General features: G+C 39.7%; 1 protein-coding gene across 7 annotated transcripts in view; it reads left to right on the top strand.

Moving 5' to 3' along the window:
• KIF1B (kinesin family member 1B) overlaps positions 1 to 20,328 on the top strand; it is a 124,614-nt gene that overhangs the window by 53,864 nt on the left and 50,422 nt on the right. For 6 of the 7 annotated variants that reach the window (XM_039842252.1, XM_039842254.1, XM_039842253.1 and 3 more), the window contains 7 exons: positions 5,663 to 5,742; positions 6,845 to 6,920; positions 9,870 to 9,949; positions 10,459 to 10,565; positions 11,385 to 11,468; positions 11,690 to 11,870; positions 11,991 to 12,063. In XM_039842252.1, the coding sequence (XP_039698186.1) occupies positions 5,663 to 5,742; positions 6,845 to 6,920; positions 9,870 to 9,949; positions 10,459 to 10,565; positions 11,385 to 11,468; positions 11,690 to 11,870; positions 11,991 to 12,063 (681 nt within the window). Of the gene's footprint in view, positions 1 to 5,662; positions 5,743 to 6,844; positions 6,921 to 9,869; positions 9,950 to 10,458; positions 10,566 to 11,384; positions 11,469 to 11,689; positions 11,871 to 11,990; positions 12,064 to 16,957; positions 19,182 to 20,328 lie in introns of those variants that run through there. The other variant, XM_039842259.1, reaches the window with a different exon arrangement.

The following is a 20,328-nucleotide window of genomic DNA, read 5'->3' as shown; positions in this document are numbered from 1 at the left end:
TTGAGTAGCTGTATCAGATTTATTCAGAGACACGTGAAGTGGTATCTTCTGGAAGTTCATAGAAAGCCCTGGAACCCTATGATCACTGCCGTGGAAGGTCTGTCTCCTTCTGTACTGGTGCACTTGGGCCACAGGCCTTAGTGCTGTGTGCTTGTGTCCCGCACGTGCAGGTCACCTGCCATGGTGCCCAGCTTTGCTTTCCCAGCCTGTTGCTGGCTCAGTCGGGTACTCTCTTGTCTCTCTACATGAACGTGAAAGTTAGAGCAGCAGAGCTTTCTGACTCAGAGGTTCTTCCTTCCCCCTCAATGACCACGTGAGAGCCGGCAGTCAGGCAGTGTCACCTGTGGTGCCATCCATCAAATCATGGTGACAGCATCACAGATGCTTTTTCTTTCCCTACTTGTCAACTCCAGGATGACAGTTTGATCCATATCTTTTGGCCTTTGTATTCAGGAGTGCCTGGGTAGGGAAAACAGGGAGGGCAGAGAAACCGGGGAAGGAGCTGGGAAGTTGGTCATGTTGCCAGCTAGCAGTCAGTCCTCTTGGGTGCACTCAGCATTCTCCACGACTGTTGTTCATTCAGAGACCGGTGAGAACAGTGACACACTCTGACATTCACGACTGGAAAGGTTTGCTGAGCCTGCCTTCTCACCACTAAGAGGGAATTAAAGTTCATAATCGAAGATGGCAGTTGCTTTCATTGTGGTTTTCAGATGAGGCTGGAAAAGATTTTATATGAAAAATGAGCTTCCGCTTCTTAACCAGCCTAATTTTCCGTTGGTATTTTACTCACTTTTAAAGTAAGGTGCTTCGGAAACAAAAGAAATCATCGTACTTCTTCCTTCAGAACGTGTTAGTGGAAAGTGGGTTAAGTTCTGAAGTACCTGGTAAAGGGAGAGGGAAGGAGAAATCTTTTCGTGTTGCAAATCCAGGGGCCATTTCTGCTGTCGTAAAATTGGCTCTGAAGTTTTACTAAAGACGTTAGTGACAGCTGTATTGGAGGGCTTTATTCGTGTGTTTTATCACAGCAGGCGTCAGTGACAAAGCTACTGTGCAGGGTTCTTTCTGTTCAGGCCACTGTGGGAAATGCAGGGGCTCCACGGGAAGGAAAGGAGATCCCCTGCTTACCATTTAATAGAAAATGTTTTTTTTTTTCCTTTGGAGATTTTGAATCTTAATAACTGCTTATTAAAGCTTTACTGTACAAATGATATTATACTTTCCTTTAACATACATCTTGGCGTAAAAGAGTGAATTCTTCCTAACTGCCAAGTGGGAGCAACTGAAAATCATGTTGAATGTTGGGGAATCAAGACATTAGCCAGACGGTAAGAATTAGGTCATCCAGTGTCTTCCAGATAGTTTGTAGGGAATAACACGGCCATTATTCGGGGAATGCACCCCCAGCAGCCCTCCCCCAGCCTCCCTCCCTTCCACCGAAACAAAATACAACTGTATTATTTTCATCAGAAAAAAATTTCTCTGTCTTAAATCTTTTTTTAAGCCAACAACATAAGTGAAAGCGTCCATTTTCCCTCGCTTTAGGAAATAGCTTCTTTATGGTCTCACATTCAGTCTTGAGTTTTTAATGCAGCTGGTAGTTCACTGAAGGGAGCATCAGCGGCTCAGTTCTCTTTGTGAATGGCGAGAATCCCGTTCTGGCAGACCTGCATTTTAATGCCGCAGGCAGATCACAGCTTGCACTCACTGTGCAAAGCAGTGCTTGTATCATTACAAACGCTTGAGAATTTCACAGTTTTGAATTGTCTCGTTGTTGAGTGTGAAGCAGCTGCGTTCCTAAGACATGACACTGTAGGGGAAAAACACTGTAATGGAAAACAGTCCTAGAGGTCAGTTCTTTTTCCTAAGTAACGCTATTTTTCTTTGCTTTTTATTTTTGACTTTTAAAAAATGATCAGATCTACGTTATCTTGAGCCCCTCTCTGACAAAAGAGAACAACGTGTAATTGCTTTCAGTGTGAGTTCCAACTCAAACTGAGATGAAATATATATATCTTTGATTTGGATTCCTATTCAGTAAGGTTTTTAAAATGTAGCTATAGCTACTGAGTGGCGGCTCTGGTGTTTATTAGTCTGGCGTCAGAGTCAGCACTGCGAGTCGGCTGAGGCTTAGACTATAAATATCCACAGATACTCATTACAGAAGCGCGAAAGGGCAAATGCTGTGCTGGACAGCCCGGGAGCCCCACGCTTGGGACTCACTTTGAAGCCTGTGTGTTCAGTACAGTGAAACCGTGGTATCTGATGGCTTCAAGGAATGTCCCATATATAAGCATATTTTTAAAATATCACAACTGTGATTTTTTTCCCATGGAAACATTTCTGACTTGTTTTGTGGATTTCTCTGCCACCTTAACTGAATCATGACGAAGAGATTAAATTGTGTTTAGCTGTATAAACGTAATTATGCATCAGTGCTGCGCAGACAGCTGGACACATCTGATGTAAGACTGAAGTCGAATGAGCCCAACATTTCTTGGAGTTTTAAAAAAAAGTTCCTGATGTCACTCAGCTTTTTGGAATTTTTACATGTGTGGCACCTGCAAGAAAGAAGGACCCTTTAAAGATGATCTCTTCAATGACTCATTTCTTAAGTGAATCCTCATTTTAACTTAATCGTAAATTAGGATTCTAGAGTGGGTAATGGGCAGCAGTGGACACCAGTGTGCCAGGCTGGCCTGCGGTGGGTGATGACCCAGACTGAAAGCTGTCTGTCTGTTGGCATCTATTTTATTTATTCTAGGTTTTTTTGTTATTCAGGCTTAAAGAAAAAATACCCTTCACACTTTTCTTAATTTACGGTGAGCTTTTTGTAGACTGTTTTCTTTAAAGCCTATGGATTCTGAAGAAAAAACACAACCAGTTAGGGAACCTAGCTCTAGACCCCGCTCAGGAAGTAGTTGGCTTCAGGTTTATTGCTTAGTTTCTCTGGTCCTCAGTTTCTTTGTCCCTAGAATGGTTCTGGAATAAATGGTTTCCCAGCACACTTGAAATTATTTTCTCTAATCTTTCTTCATAGTTTTTAAAAATAGCTTTCTAGAAAATATACAAATTGCAGCTCGAAGCTGTAATGAAAAATAAAAGTAGTTTCTCACTCAGCTTACTCATTAAATCTTTCTTCTACAAAGAGATCGTATTCGCATTTACCCTCCAGGAGGTAAGTAAAACCAGGGAGGTCACATCAGCGTTGGCAGCCAAGTGGAAAGAGGATTCCTAGACAGTAACTTTGCTTCCTTAGGGTGAGTTTACAGTTGCCCCAAAATAGAACTGCTTTAAGCCAGCCAGAGAAGCCTCTGCTCTGACATGATCTTTTTCTGAAAACCAACCAGGAAAATATATGTATTTTAAGTATCTCAAGGGTCAGTTTGTGGTCCCTAACCAGCATCAGTGGCTTGTGGGTCACACTGTGGATAATAAGCACCAGTCTCAGTGTTCTGGTTTGGTTGGGGCATCTTCTTCTGTTCCTTTGTTTTCGAAGTTGTCACTTTGGTAGAGTGAAGCTTTCTGCCCAGCTGTCGTTAATAAGCCTTACTGTCGTAGAGGCTGTGGTGCCCTCTGTCTTGTACTTGCCCTTTCACAGTCGTTTGCAGAAGCGTTCAGGACTGTCCTGGATGTTAGCGTTATTGTTAACTTTCGTGGTGCTTTCTGGTCATGCCGTTGACCACTTGGTACTGGCACACTCCCTTTTCTGCTTGCCGAAATTGCGCGGGTTTTTCTTGGTTGCTGGCCCTCTGTGCTGGCCTGTCGGTTCCCCACTTAGCTTTGGAGTGGCGTGTGCACTGCATACTAATCACTCCTGTTTGAGGACTGTACAGAGATGGTAGTTTGCAGCCTGTGCATGTTCGGAGGGTGAATAGAGCCAGCTTCAATGGTTTTGTCTCTTTCTCCACCCTTCCCCACGCCTGCTGCAGACTTGTTCTAGCTTAACTGACTCTTTTCTGAAAGTGCCTCATTTGCGTGGCCCCCTTTGCGTCACCCTTTCCGATGCCCGCGCGATTTCTAACTCTTGTCAGTTTTGCTCTTTGCCTAGCTTAGCTAGTCGTCGTTTTTCTCCTCCTCCTCCTTCTTTCTCACCGTTTGATGCTCTCCAGGTGGTGTCCCCTTACCCTGTACGCCTTTGCTTTTGCATCTGCTGCCTTGAATCTTTGTGTACTCTTGGCTCTTTCACGTTTTCCATGCAAATGCCAGATACCTTGGGTTTATTGTATTACATATTCACAGTTTCCTTAATTATGCAGATAATTATGTTTTGGAATCCCAAAGGCTTCTTACAATAGCCTGTTAAATGAACCATACAGTGAACTATTTTGTGAATTATTAAGACTTCTCATCCTTAATTACTGTCACTACCTACATCACCGTTACCACCTCATCATCGTTATCTTCATCATCATCTGACTTTCTCATTTCATCTCCATGACTAGCATTTTCTCCTGCTTTTTGCACATGCACATCTCCCTTTTTGGTCGTCCTCCCTCCATTTTTTGCCTAATCAATTCCTACTTGTCCTTCATTCATCAGTATGAGCATATAATGGGGCTTATATATAACTATTGAAAGAATGAATCACCAGTTACCCCCTGCTCTCTAATATACAGTAAGCTCCTTGAGAGCAGGAAACACGTTTTAGTTCTTATAGTTTTACTATATCACAAAAACTTAGCAAGAGATTGGGAAATCGTCACTTCAGTGGCTGCATTTCAGATGAGGCGAATACTAAACCTTTATGTATTGGGTATTAGGTTGGGTTCAGAAGGTACTGTGTCGAAGGGGAGGAAAAATATCTTTCCTTCTACCCTTCTGAGGTTCTCAGCTGTGGTCCCTGTAACAAAAGGCAGATTAATAAGAGAAAAGCATACAAATGTATTTAATAAAAGTTTTAGCATGACACAGGAGCCTTCATGAGGAAATGAAGACCCAGAGCAGTGTTAAATCTGAGCCTTTTTTGCTAGCTTTGATGGAGAGTGAAAAGGTGTGGGGAAGTGTGACAGGCAAAGGGTGTGAGTTCAGACTAGTAAACCGAGGAAACTTACCCAGGCCTGTTTGTTCACATTCCTCTTGGTGTTCCAGCCTTCTGGGTACAGATGCTCCTTCCTCCGGGTATGGGGAGGGCACCTCTCATGAGGCTCTGATGACCTGCTTCAGGAGGAGATCAGAGTCCTTCCTGCACAAAACCATTTCTCAGATGATTTCAGTTGAAAATATTGAATATGCCAAGGTGCTGTGTTTTGGGGGAGCATGTACTGAACCCCATCAATGTTAAGGTGAAATCATAGTGAAAGCAAAATCAATAAATACTTTTGGGAACTTATTCTTTTGTGGAAATGGATGTGAGAAATAGTACCTTGCATTTGGGATGTTAATATTACCCTTCCTTCTACACACACACACACACACACACACACACACATTCACACACGCACATTCAGACACTTAAGATATTATTACAAAGACTTAAGAAAATGAATGTGTCTAGGATTGATTTAGTGTTCGGCCTAGTCTTTATGATTCTTACTTTACATATTACATCGTGTTAGATTCTGTCTCATTTCCTCCAAGGGCATCATCACCTGCTTCTTGCTGTCCTTTCTAGACATGATGTGTTAAACTATAAGACTGTTTGCCACTCTTCCTCTCTTAGGAGTCTGAGAAGATCATTGCTGAGTTGAATGAAACCTGGGAAGAGAAGCTGCGTAAAACAGAGGCCATCAGAATGGAGAGGTCAGGAGGTTCATCTGGGAATGTTTCTAAATTTTCGAGAGAATTTGGATTACTTCTGTAGTGAGAAGGGATAAAACAGAAGTTAAAAACAAAGAACCTTTCTTCCCAAAACAAAACAGAACAAAACAAAACATAAACTTGGCTGGGGACTTATGGCTAAATTAACACTTGGAAGTGAAATTCACATATTTAAATGCTCTCTAGGGAGTCATGGTGCTTCAGTAGTTACCATTTTGCGTGTTGATAGGGATCCATATAAAAATGGAAGATAATCGAGGGATAGTGTTTTTAATTTACAAAAAGACTGCCTTTGATAAAGGCCCAAATAAAAAAAAATAGCTGTTCTGATTATTGTTTTTCAGAGTTTTCCAGATCCTCTTTGGTAAGAAATGAAGTAGTTTGAGTTATAAACTTTTAAAATCCCTGTTCTATCTCATCCTCAAAATTCTCTACCCTGAAGGTGAACATAACCCAAAATAATACTTTGCTGTTGGAATAAATATATATTTTTTAAATGTCAGTTTCTGTCCTCTTCATAGAAATGAGGCAGAAGTGAGTTCTAAAGTATTGATACAGTAAATATATCAAACAATTAGGATTTTTTCTTATTATAGAGATTTTAGGCTAGAATCGTTGAACCAGTATGATGCTGGGCATGGGAACATAACATTTGAGAAAATCACATGTATAGATAATACTCCCTGTTATTAAATTTACTTTCTGATTGCTTTCTTAGATTTTGAAGAAATGGTTCTGTGAGTTATATGCATAGCCTTAATGAATATCTTTTTCTTCCTTTTTTATATTAATAGACATATTATTTTTGAATTATTATCTACCTCCAAAGTCAGATGAGACAAAGTTCTCATTTGGGTGAATATAACTTTACCTAACATAGGAACATAATTTATTTTGAGTGTACTATTTCTCTTAAAAATAATTCTCTTCATGATGGGATAAGCAGATTCTTTCACATACATATTACTAACTTTCAACATGGACGATGGTTTTTGCTTTGCATGCTTTATTTTTCAGTCCACATTAGACTGATTTAATTGCCATTCCGGGCTTAGTGTTCCCATGCGATCTTTGTTTTTTCTAGAGAGGCCTTGTTGGCTGAGATGGGCGTTGCCATCCGGGAAGATGGAGGAACCCTGGGCGTTTTTTCACCTAAAAAGGTAGGAAACAATTTTGTGAAACTCAACCAAACAGAAACACTTTTTGTCTAGTCGCCGAGAATTTCACGTCTTTGTGGGTTGGCCCCTCCTTCCCCTCCTTTTTTTTTTAATCTTGAGATTTGGATTAATGTCAGATATTTCTGATTTCATCTTAACAGTCCAAGGGCAGCCTCCTTCTAAAATGCTTATCACGTTTATTGTTTACAAAGTAGAACCCACGGCAGTCAAACTAACTTTTAGTCACGATTCAGTGTGTGACGTCATCTTCGTTGCTGGCTTTCTCGTAACGGCCGGCCTCACCTAGCATGCCTTGCTTCCGTTCGGCTCCTCTGTCTGAATAGATTTCCCCACAGATGCCAGCAACCCTGACTTATAACTCTTTGGAAGCAATTTCAGCCGTTCAGGTTTGTGTAGAAAAATATCACGTCCCTTTGCTTCTACAATATGTGTTCTAGACACCATTGTACTGAGCAAAGCAATTCCTTTCCCCGCCTTTAGCCTCTGTTCCTTTCCCAGTTCAAAACCTCCAGTAGTTACCTTCCATTTACATAAGCATAGTTGTGAAGTAGTAACCTGTTAGCTAATTACAGTAGTAAAGCTTGGTCGTGTTGTATTTTACTAAGTTGCTTCTTAGCTACTGTTAGATATTGGAAAATTATTATCAAATGATTATTCTGTGTGCTTATTTATATGATAATAGAAAATATACTGACGTACAAAGCATATATTTCATACCAGTAATATGTGGTCCTTCATTTCAAATGACTTCAGATTAGCTCTTGGAGACGTAAACATCTTCATGTGAGAGTCTGTTGATCTCTCCAGGTTAGCATAGAACGGGTGGGGAGTTTTCATTTGGTTCTTTTGTTCTATGTGATGATATATGGCATATTACCGTGCTTTTTGCTAGGATTCTTTTGATTAGGTTTTTCTATCAAGGCTACATAATTTTTAAATAAATTCCAATGCGTTACTTTCAACAAAGAAGATTGATTTAAAGAAATTTTAGGTACATATTGTAGAACTGGAATAATAATAAAAGTATTTTATATGTTTATATTGCTAAAGGTCAGTGTCTTTTACAGTTTAATAGTTTTTCCTTCGGTAAGACATTATTTATTCAGATATATTGCTTAATGATTGTTATGTTAAGGACTGTAGGGATCATTTTTATAACGACTTATAAAAATATCGCATTTAACACAAATCATAAATAACCTGAATAGATTTTGTGATATAAACAGCACAGAAATTCCAAGTGACATCTCTGTTTCCAAGCCTTTTCTTTGATTTTACTCATCTTGTTTTAACGTTCTAAACTATTTCGAGAAGGAAAAGGACACGCACCACTGACCACATCCGGATTCAGTTTTAGAACCCATTTCGGACGGTGGTGGTAGTCATCGCACAGTGTGTACATATATTAAATTTATACATCGTATACCTTTTAAAAATCACATTGTTTGACCTAAATAAATACCATTTTCGTCAGTCATACTTCAGTAAAACTGAGGGGGAAATACTCTTAAGGCAAGGAAAGAAAAGAACCTGTCGTAGAGATTCCTTTCTTCTTAGGCCAGTGTCAGGATGGGCTCTATAAAGGATGCTGCCCAGAGAAGCCTGAGACTTTCTCACACCAGCGAAGCTCTCGAACTGCAGAGGCAGGTGCTGGTTGAGAAGACGTAGAGGTTTTTCTAATTTCTTTTTAATCATCTTTTGCATTCTCTTTTCTTAACCCTCTCATCTGACTCTTCTTTCATTTTTCTACATTTGCTGACATGATCTTGAGTAGATTTTGACCCCAAGACCATGTGACTTATTTTTGGATTCCAGTGGGGTATTTTCACCAAAGAAGGTTGGTTTTTAAAAGATTTTAGAAATATTAGAGTTAGATGAAGATTTTAATAAGATGCATATATTATTGAATGTCAGTAATTTTAATTTCTTAAGGTAAAGACTAATAAAGGCAATAACGGGACCATTGAAGAACCGATAAAAATTACAGAGGGAGACGATTGGGACGTGGGGACATTTTTATAAAGTAAATGAAAAATTAAATATTTGTTGAGATTGTAGGCGAGGAAAAATAATTTTCTCTCTACCCTTCTCAGTTCTTGGCTGAGAGCCCTGTAATAAAAGATAGATTAACAATAGAAAAACAAAGAGAAGTTTATTAACATGTGTACCCCGTGTATACATGGGAGATACCCCGGGGCGGGGGTTGGGGGCGGCAGGAAAATGAGGAACTCCCTGAGGTGGCTCGGAATCCAGATTAGATATTATTTTAATAGGGAAATGGGTGGGGGGAGGGAGGCCTCTCAGGGGAGAGCACGTGATTTCTAGGGAAGGTGACTGGGGCCTTACAAGAGTAGGTGGGAGATGTGATAGTTTGTCTGGGTGCGGTGGCAGCTTTGGTCTTCTCTTCTGTGAGAAGAGCCAGTCTGGTTGTGAAACTCCTGGGAGAGATTTAGGACCATGAAACGCCTTTTGGAAAATCTGTCTTTAGACAGATAAAGGGAGGTCAGAGAAAGCCTCCCCCTGCATCAACTGTTGATTTCAAGTGCCTACAACTCGTGGCATATTTTGGGGTAGCATATTCTGCTACCCTTCAAGATTTTTGTCCAAGTATTTGCAGAAATTACGATTCACTCATCCAGATCTTTGTCTTAATTTTTCTTGTGTGTTCCGCCAGCTTTGACTTTATCAATAATTGATCTTGTTTTTTATCCCAGAAATCACGTTCATAGATAGAATGCACTAGTGTAGTTTGTGAGGGCCTGAAGAGAGTGTTTTCTTTTTATTATAGAATTGCAAGTAGGAATAAAAGAAGTCCCTTTTCTAGCCCCTGTGGGTAATCCAAAAAGCCATCAGTCTCCTCTAGGTCCCTGTTACTGTCACAGCCCTTTCAGTGGTGCTTGCTCTGAATTGATGATCTAACCTTTTTTCCAGACCCCACATCTCGTTAACCTCAATGAGGACCCACTGATGTCGGAATGCCTGCTTTATTACATCAAGGATGGACTTACAAGGTATATCTGTTTCTTTTGGTCACATTCTATCTGGTTTTCTATTCTCTTAGATGATTTAATAACTAAAGGAAAGTCGTTTGTTGAAAAATTCGTTGTAATGATTTTGCTGTTTTTCTCATCTGAAATAGTTACAAACTATCCTCTTTACTCTTCCCAAATTATGTATATTAGCCAGCCGAACCAGTAAGCGTGTAGTTGTCCCCTACAAGACCCTAAGTAAAAATTTTTTCCTTCTGACATCTTACATGAATTCATTAGGGAGATTAGTTCACACGTATCTTTTTATAATGCCGTGTGAGTTCCATCAGTGGATCATTGTTCTTCATTTCTTCTGTTGGGAGGTTGACCATATAAGAAAAATTAGAATTTGTGGTTGAGAGCCTTTGATTAAAAAAAGGTGATACCTTTTTTGTAGGTACCAAAGAATATTCTTTGGGAGAAAGAGGTTCATTGTTCATAGTACTTTTTGTGTCTGAATTCCCCTGGGAAACCCTCTCCGTTGTGTTCAGGGTCGGCCAGGCGGATGCCGAGAGGCGCCAGGACATCGTGCTGAGTGGGGCGCACATTAAAGAAGAGCATTGTGTCTTCCGGAGCGAGAGGAGCGACAGCGGGGATGGTGAGGGCTCTTGGCTCAGCTTATCCAGCAGCCTTTCATTCCATGTGGCGAGAAATCCACAGGACTCGGTATTCCCTGTCTCTTTCAGTGATGCTTTCTTACACAGTCTAATATTTGAAACTGGAGAAACCTGGGCTGCTTCTGAATGCAGGGACCGACATGGCTACTTTACATGAAAATAGCCAGGACAAAAGGAGCCCTTTTGTTACTGCCAAGAACGGAGCAGGACATAGGCAATTAGGCTTGGTCTTGAATGTTAATTATTTGATAGACAAGTAAAAAGGGAACAAATGTTCTGGGTAGGGAGAGATTTGAAGGACCTCTAACCTTAACTGAGTAGAATTTTTTAGCTAAAATAGAAGAGAAAGTCAATCTTGATTTTTGTCCAGGTTATTAACAAAACAAGAACATAACAACATTCTGATCATATTTTTGTGCTATATAATTCCTTCCTTAATCAGAATGTTAGCTTTGATATTGGTTATGATATTGTGTGAGCAGCTCTATAATTTCTGAATTGGTTATGACCTACATCTCATACTGAAGATTCTGATGGTTTTCAGTTTTATGGACTGAACTGTCAGATATCACTGAAACTGACATTTCATATCTTTTTCTGAGATTTGTCCAATTTTTTAAAATGTTTCTGTCTTAACCACAGCCCTGATTATGGTACCCTAAAATAAACTATTATGTAGATGCTCGGCCACTCGGTTACAGGAATCTATTCTACCTACCCTGAATCCTCACAGTCATCTACTTTCTGTTATTTTATTCCAGTGGTTTGTGATGCTAATATTATTTTACCTCTCTTCTTAGTTATCGTGACGCTAGAGCCCTGTGAACGCTCAGAAACCTATGTAAATGGCAAGAGGGTGGCCCAGCCTGTTCAGCTGCGTTCAGGTGAGACTGGGAGAGGTTTGAGGTTCAGCAGAGATCACATGGCTTGCGTGAGCAGCTCTAATTTCTGAATTTTTGTTTAAAGGCCAGAGTGATAGCATTAGGGTTTATGTTTTCGTAAAACTCCAAATGCTATCTTTTTGCATTAGAGAAAGTGAGGTCATTAACATAGATACTGTACATTTCAAAAATGGTTTCTTTACCCTGTTTCTGTTTTGTGCCAGGAAACCGTATCATCATGGGTAAAAACCACGTGTTTCGTTTTAACCACCCCGAGCAAGCACGGGCTGAGCGGGAGAAGACACCCTCTGCTGAGACCCCCTCTGAGCCTGTGGACTGGACGTTTGCCCAGAGAGAGCTTCTGGAAAAACAGGGGATTGATATGAAACAGGAGATGGAGAAAAGGTAACGTACAGATACGACGTGGCTCACGTGACTGTCACTTCTTTTAAATGTAACCGTTTATGAAACAGCTCAGTGATCTCATCGTGTATTCTTTTCCTTTTGTTTTTCCTTTTCTTCTAGGTTACAGGAAATGGAGATCCTGTACAAAAAGGAGAAAGAAGAAGCAGACCTTCTCCTGGAGCAGCAGAGACTGGTAGGAGTCCGTCCTGAATCTTCTGTTAGGGAACGGGCAGCTTGCTCTCTTACCTTCCCTGTCCCATGGATGAGCACGCGCCCACATGGCTTGCTCAGCTCTCATTGATACCGAACACTATTCTCTCACTTCCTTAATGGAGAATGAACTCCTGGTACCTTAGCCTGAAAACCTGTCCACAAAGGTACAATTTTGTGCCTTTTATGTCTTAAAGTCAAATCGTTATTTCTGTCAAAACCAAGTGCTTTTGGAGGAAATATGGGAGCTTCTCTGGTAGGCTTTGCCTCTTGATAGTAATTTTTGAGTATGCATAGTGGTGGTTCTTTTAATAATAATTACTCTGCATATCGAATTTGGTGGGTGTTTGCCTTGGTTTTGTTTCTGATCACCCAATAGTACTAATTCTCTGCTCGTGGGCTGACCTGAGGGATTGTTCTCGTGCTGGGCAGACTTTTACTTTTACTTTTTTTTTTTTTTAGTTAAACTTTGTCTAAAAGTGTTGCTGCACAGATGCATGTGTTAATCCTTTTCTGTTCCCCTGCATGGAGTCTGAATCCTCTGTAAGGGTCTCCGTGGCATGTGGGTGACAGTGGAAGCAGGGCCATACAGCCAAGTCAGATAGGGGCGGGAAGCCTGGTTTCTCTGGGTTGAGAAAGGGTTAGGGTGAGCAGCTGAAAAGCTGATTTAAGGGTGCAGCTTGTAATGCTAATGGCTTTAGCATTTTATGATGTTAATTGATTTTTAAAGTTTGATAGAGATGGAATCTCGTGAATGAATAAGCTGATCCATTAATTAGATTTTCATTTTTAAAGCCATCCAATTTTGGTTAACAAAGCCCCTGTTATAAGAAGCTTCTTGGCATTCGTTTGGTATGTAGGGAAAAGGTGTTACACACCTTTAGGTGTGGTGGGTGAAGTTTAGGAACTTCCCAATTTTGAAATTTCATGAACCTGAGATAAGGGAGTATTAGAGAGAAAGCTGGAATACTGATTTCTTTCCTGAGCACAAAATACAGAATGTAAAACGCCGTGTGTAAACCACAGCTTTATGGCCATGCTCTGCTTTGGGCTGGGGCGAAAGCAGCCTTTTCTGGGGCAGCTCAGTTCTCTGGCTTGGCGGTGGGTTAACCAGTTTGTTATCCCAAAATTATATTGATGCCCCAAACGAATGGACTGTAAGAATAAATCAAAGCTTTGGGGCAAGATAATAGCAGTGTTATATAGAGAGTCTGTTTAGAAGGCCTAGTTGGCATTTAGTTTTTAATAAAAACAAGGATTTAGTGACAGTGTGATTAGGAGCTTGAAAGGTTTATCACACATGAAGGAGCCTTTTATCTTAATAATGTAGTATAATGTAATAGCATGCCTCTGATGGTCTGTGAGAGATCAAACAAGGACAGGTGTCATTAGGCTGTATTTATTAACAGTAGTGCCTTGTAATTGTGTAGTGCTTTATAATTTACAGAAAGCTTTAACATCCATCTTTTTTTTTTTAATTTCTGAAACAACCCTCTTAGTAGATGTGTATGTAAATAAAATGAATCATATTACCTCCTGTTTATATTACCACCAGTTGAGGAAACCAAGGCTAAAAAGTGCTGTTTGCCCACTCTTAAGTACCTATTAAGTCATGGGTCTGAGGCTTAAACTTGGGGTCTTCTGACCTTCACTGTTCGTTCTGTGCAGTAGAATAGTGCTTCTCCCCCAACTGGGAACCTTGTTAAAATGCAGATGCGATTCACGGGTCTGGGGTGGGACCTGAGACTCTGCACTTCCAACCACCTGCCAGGTGGTGCCCACGCTGCTGGTCCTGGGACCAGCCTTTGAGTAACTAGGTGGTAAAGAATAGCGATGGCTGGTGCTTTCCTTAACCACGAGCTGGTTCTCTGCTCTGAAATAAGACAAAGGACATACTTGGTCTGCAACTAATCAGATTCTGGTTGTCATTTGCTCTGTGTATCTCAAAGTAAGCTAGGATTTCAAGAGCAGATCCTTAAAATAAGGAGATTGCTTTCCTCCCACAAGTCCAACTGTCTTGCATTTAAATTTCTTGTCCTTAAGAGGAATTGATTTTTAATGCTTTCACCTGACGTGTATCTAGCAGTAACAATACTAAATGGAAAATGTATTTTTATGATCCTATATTGGTCATCCAACGGATATATTTTGAATGTGCCCTATGAATAAACATTGAGAGGATACCAAAGGGATTATTCAGTAAATATTTTTAAAATTTATTACATGTAATCATTTTTTGCATAATGACAGTATTAAACGGAATTCAGGCTCATGAGTTTTTTATTATGATAGTTCCCCATGTGCGTCACACTGTTACGTTCTCTTATAGTTAGTGCTCTATTATACACCTGGTCCTTTCTGTGCTTGTGTTTTAGGTATATTCTTTCTTCTATTTGTGTAAGCTTCTTGCAGAGTCTCTTCAGGAGGCCCACTTTGCATCTGGTTTTTAATTAAAAAGAGAAGGATCTTGTAGTGACATGTAAATTGGACAGACCTGAGTCGTTTTTCCAAGGCTATAAAATACATGAATCTAAGTATCTTAAAGTTTTTTTTTTTTTTTTTTTAAACATGGGATAAGATTTACATCTTGGCACATAAATGTTGCATACAGACTTTTAAAGTATCACGGTCTGTATGTAATAGGGGATATGTTTGAGCCATATGGAGAACATATTCTGCAGAGTCAATACAACTGTATTTTTAAAAGAAAGAAAATTATGGCCACTTGATTTAATTTGAGTTCCTTCAGATTTACGTAGACTCTTTTATTTATGTTTTATTTTGGAGTTTAAAGACATAACTTTTATCTCTTAATCATGATATTAAAGCTATAATTGCAACATTTACTATTTCTTATATTAGGTAGTGTTCACTTTATCCTTAAGCAATTTTAAAAGGAAAAAGGAGCCAAGGGAAAAAAGTGATAATTGTCAATTAAGTGGGAAGAATCAGAGAGAGTTTGTGTTTTGTAAAACTCAGTTTATATATATTTGCCAGAAAACCTTTTTAGGAGTCAAACATACTTTTTTCTCTAATGTTAATTAATGTCTGTCACTTAAGATTAGTCATTTTTATTTTTTTAAACTAAAAATGAAAAAAAAAGTATAGAATCTGTAAATTTAGCTTTATCTTTTTGTTGCTAAATTTTCAAATAGGTAGGGGTAATAAATTGGGTTAGTACCCATTTATAGACCAACAGAAATAAAACAGATCAGGAGCAACCTCTTCAAATTCAGGGGCCAAATTATTGTCATTTTTAAAAAAGTTACTTTTTTGGTCCCTAGAAAGAACTGTAGGAAATCTTTGGTATAGAAAACGAGACACTATTTATCAGTTTTGATTTTTAAAAAACACTGCTCTACTTGGTAATCTAATTTTAGTAATCACAGCCAAATAAAAGAGACTAGTAAGAATATTTTCATTTACTAGACTATCTTGAACTATTCTAGTGAGTAGTGTCTTTTCCCAAGGACTTTTATTTCCTAAATAGAAATTCTTTCTTAATCTCATTCGTCATAGGGCAATATAAATCTAACATTTCTCTCATTAAGATTCATGTTATCAAGATTTGCTTGAGTTAGTTAAGAATGATCGGTCATTATTCAGTTGATTATTATCCAAAGTCAGGCTGTGGGTTTAGGCCTGGTAAAATTGTTTGAAAAAGAGGGAATGGCGCAAAGATAGCCAGAAGGACAGAGAGAGTTAGAGAAAACCTTTTAAAGTAGATCCTTTTCACCTAAACAGAATATGATATTTGTGTTTTATGTGTCATAAGAAGAATTGTTACTTAAAAGTGATATTTCTCAGATAGCTAGAACTGACATGAGTTTTCATAGGTAGAAAACATCTCTAAGTTGTATTTATTAAAATATCGAGGAATTTAAAATGACGTTTATTAAAAATAGATTTGCCTAGTTTAATTCATGTTCTGGAAGTTTATATCTTAAAATTTTGAAGGTGATGTTGGTCTAAGTGTGTGTGAAAAATAAAATAGCAGACCCACTATAAGGATCCTTTTTTTATGCTTTCTTGTTCTCTCGATAACAAACTTTAATGGTACAAATGAAATGGATCAATTTGACATAACACAAAAAAATAGCAAAACCAGTATATGCTCACAGAAAGACTAGTTTCAAAACCCTCTTGTCGTCTAGAAAAACAATTTGGTTGTTGAGAACCTCACATGGTCTGCTAATAGAGATTCTTAACATTTTTAACATCATCCCTGTTTGCCTCTTTTTCTACTTTCTCATCTTCTAACTTTTTTCTAGGGCTGCTCTTTTAGTAAAGCTAAACAAAACGTGGCATCCTACAGCCTTACTAACCTTTGTTAATCCGCCTGCTCGTCACATCTTGTATGGCATCTGTGCTCACTCATGGGGGAAAGAGTTTCTGGAAGAAGCAACAGCAATAACCAAGGCAAATGTGGGGAAGTGGCTGCATGGGCGTTAGCATGTACGGGGTGTAGGTTTGACTTCATTTTCCTGAGATAGTGGAGATATTATTTTACACCATTTTGTTAATAACTTCATATGACTTTACAGTGAGAGACTCACTATTTTAATCTTCCTAAGAAATTTGCTTGCACATTTCATTATTGATGCCAGAAAGTGGAGATGTGGGTTAGTGGTACTAAACAAACACATCTTTATATTAATTATAATCTACATTTTGCATATGTCTTAATAGACTTGCGCATCATTTAGAGTTTTTGTTTTTAGGGGTTGTTTTTGTTTTTGGTTTTGGTTTGTTTTTTGTTTCGTTTTTAAATTTGGTTAAGGCTTTTTTGCTTGCTTTTTCTCTTCGATTTGATTTTCATTTTTTACATTTTAATTTTGGTTATTTGGGGGCCATTTTTTGATTTTGTTTTTCCAAAGGACGCGGATTCTGATAGCGGGGATGATTCTGACAAGAGGTCCTGCGAAGAGAGCTGGAAACTGATTACTTCTTTGAGAGAAAAGCTACCTCCCAGCAAGTTGCAAACCATTGTTAAAAAATGTGGCCTCCCGAGCAGTGGGAAGAAACGGGAACCAATTAAAATGTACCAGATACCCCAAAGAAGGCGCCTCAGTAAAGATTCCAAGTGGGTCACCATCTCAGACCTTAAGATTCAGGCCGTCAAAGAGATTTGCTACGAGGTGGCGCTCAACGATTTTAGGCACAGTCGGCAGGAGATCGAAGCCTTGGCCATCGTTAAGATGAAAGAGCTCTGCGCCACGTACGGGAAGAAAGATCCCAACGAGCGGGACTCCTGGAGGGCGGTGGCCAGAGATGTCTGGGACACCGTGGGAGTAGGCGACGAGAAGATCGAAGACGTGATGGCCAGTGGTAAAGGCGGAACCGACGTGGATGACCTCAGGGTTCACATAGACAAGCTGGAAGATATTTTGCAAGAGGTCAAAAAGCAAAATAACATGAAAGACGAGGAGATAAAAGTCTTAAGAAATAAAATGCTCAAAATGGAGAAAGTCTTGCCACTGATCGGGTCGCAGGAACAGAAGACCCAAGGAAACCATAAAGCGAAGGAACCCGTCGGTGCCGGCGTCAGTAGCAAGTCTGAGAATGATGTCGGTAAAGGAGACGGTGGGGAGCTTGGGAAGGAAGAGCGTGTTTCCCAGCTGATGAACGGGGACCCAGCTTTCCGACGTGGACGTCTGCGCTGGATGAGGCAGGAGCAGATCCGGTTCAAGAACCTGCAGCAGCAGGAGATAACAAAGCAGCTTCGTCGGCAGAACGTGCCCCATAGGTTCATCCCTCCTGAGAACCGGAAGCCCCGCTTCCCCTTTAAGAGCAATCCTAGACACAGGAACTCTTGGAGTCCTGGCACACACATCATCATAACGGAAGACGAGGTTATAGAGCTTCGAATACCGAAGGATGAAGACGGAAGGAAAGGAAATAAAGAGGAGAGCCAAGAGAAGGGTGGTAGAGCAGCTTCTAAGGACCCCCAGTTACCATGGGGCTCTCAGGGCACCCGAAGTCAAGATCACATCCAAGTGAGCAAGCAGCACCTTAGTACTCAACAACAGCCACCTCAGTTACGCTGGAGGAGCAATTCCCTCAATAACGGCCAGCAGAAGAGCGTACGCTGCCAGGCATCTGCCTCCTCGGAGTCGTTAAACTCCCACGGAGGTCACCCCACCGCCGATCTGCAGACTTTCCAGGCCAAGCGCCATATCCATCAACACCGTCAGTCTTACTGTAATTATAACACTGGAGGTCAGTTAGAGGGCATTGCGGCCAGTTCCTATCAGAGGCAGACTGACAAAGCCAACCACTGTAGCCAGTTTGTGACACCTCCGCGGATGAGGCGACAGTTCTCGGCACCCAATCTCAAAGCTGGTCGAGAAACCACAGTATAAATTACTGGACAAACTTGAAATCCCAGTGGAGGAAGCAGACGATGTTAGCTCCTGATTTGAGTTGGTTCTAGCCTTGGCCTTGAGTTCCTACTAATTACATCATGATTTGAATGTCGCGTTCTTACAAACATTAACTGATTTTCATACTGTCAAAACATAAAACACTGGTCAATGTTTCAACACCTCCCTTTTGTTTGTATACCATAAATGGGCAGTTTCTGGAATTTTGGACAAAATACTGAGACCTCTCTTTTTTGCTGAGACTTTCCTCCTTTCTTGGTGCCTAGATAATATACTTACTTACAGACTGGTCTCGTTTGGTATAAGTTTGTTATGTTTTTATAACGCCTATAAGTTGATCTGATATCCAGAAAGACCTGCCTCTTGGTTTATGCACACATTCAAAAGGGGAATTGAATACATAGAAATAAATGTCTGTTGTTTCCCCATGAATGTTAGACGTTAGTTTAAAAATAATAACATGCAACTATGTGGACATAGCTTTGGATTTCTCATCCGTGTCTGTCCTTTTGAAAAAGATAATTGGACTTTTCATAAGCCAAAATGAAACGTCTTCAGACACATTTCGTAGTACACAGCTCTGCCTCTTCCACAGAACTTTACATCTTATTCTACATTTTACACAGAACTAATTTCAGTAGGATTTTTTTTCTTTTGAATGTATCAGTGTATGTATGAAATTTGTCATAATACTGAAATATTTGGCACCATATCTGGATTTCTGTTTGTAGTTTGAATTTTGAAATGATCATTTCTCACACGCACTGAACTGTTCACCAAAACTATGCCACCAGAAATACCAGAAAAATGCTTCAAGCCGTATATATAGTTTATAGGGAAGTTCTTTGGTGGAAAGAGGGAAGAGGTGGGACGTGGGGAGAAGGCTGCAGCTTCTGGCTGTGTGCTACTTACTTTCAGTAGATGATGAAGTACTGAAGTAGGTTAACTTTGGGTTTAGAATAAAGGAGATGTCTAACGAACTATTCTTTGGTTACCAGTAGTAACGCTCACAGATAGACAAGCAAACAGAGAGAAGCCCTGATGAACGTTACATGTATCAATACCTCATTTTACTGTGTTGTCTCCGTTTGCCTCACTGGAGAATCCACTAAAAAAGATGGATTTTAATGAGAAGAAAAGAATAGTTTTCTACATCTTTCCTCATCTCTTGAACTCGTCAGAAACTTTTTAAAGAGGCGGTTGTGAAGAGCCAGAGATGTCTGTGAGACTGCCTGACTTTGTGTTGTTGAAGATGCCTAAGTCACACTAAGTCATCTATCCAACGCTTGTCTTCCAGATGGTGTGAAAAATTGCAGCCAAGATAGCAATTAGCATTCAAGGAAGCCTTAAAGATTGTGATTATGTAGTTTTTTTTTTCCTTTGCGTGTGGGCACTATGCTTTATTAGAGCACGTTATTTTTAATCATAGTATTTTTTCTTTGCTTCTAAGAAAATGCTTTCTTAATGCACAGAAAGTTGCTTCCAATTAACTTTGGGGAATATTTTTTTCTTTCATAGCTAGAGTAGTCCTAGTCTTCAGTTGAGGTTTTATGGCAGATTAGACTCGGTGAATGCTGTTTGTAATGGGTTGACTAATTGAGATGACAATCTCCTGTGCCATGTGGTTTGAATGTACTCGGTAGGCTGCTTCAAATCAGTCACTTCATTGGATCTCGTGTAAAAGCCACTTGTCTTTCTTTATTCTTCTTAGACATAGATACGTTAACTATTCCTTTCTTGCAAAAAAAAATTATTTTCTAATATTAATAATAATTACTCAACTTTCAACTCTAGAGCAAAAATGAGCTCTCATTTCCCTAACCTGAGATAACATAGGATAGGTCTATATATTTTCTTGTTTGTAG

This window comes from Pteropus medius, unplaced genomic scaffold (assembly GCF_902729225.1).
Source record: "Pteropus medius unplaced genomic scaffold, Ma_sr-lr_union100, whole genome shotgun sequence".
In the NCBI taxonomy this organism is placed as follows: Eukaryota; Metazoa; Chordata; class Mammalia; order Chiroptera; family Pteropodidae; genus Pteropus; species Pteropus medius.
This window is presented reverse-complemented; position numbering and strand designations above follow the sequence as displayed.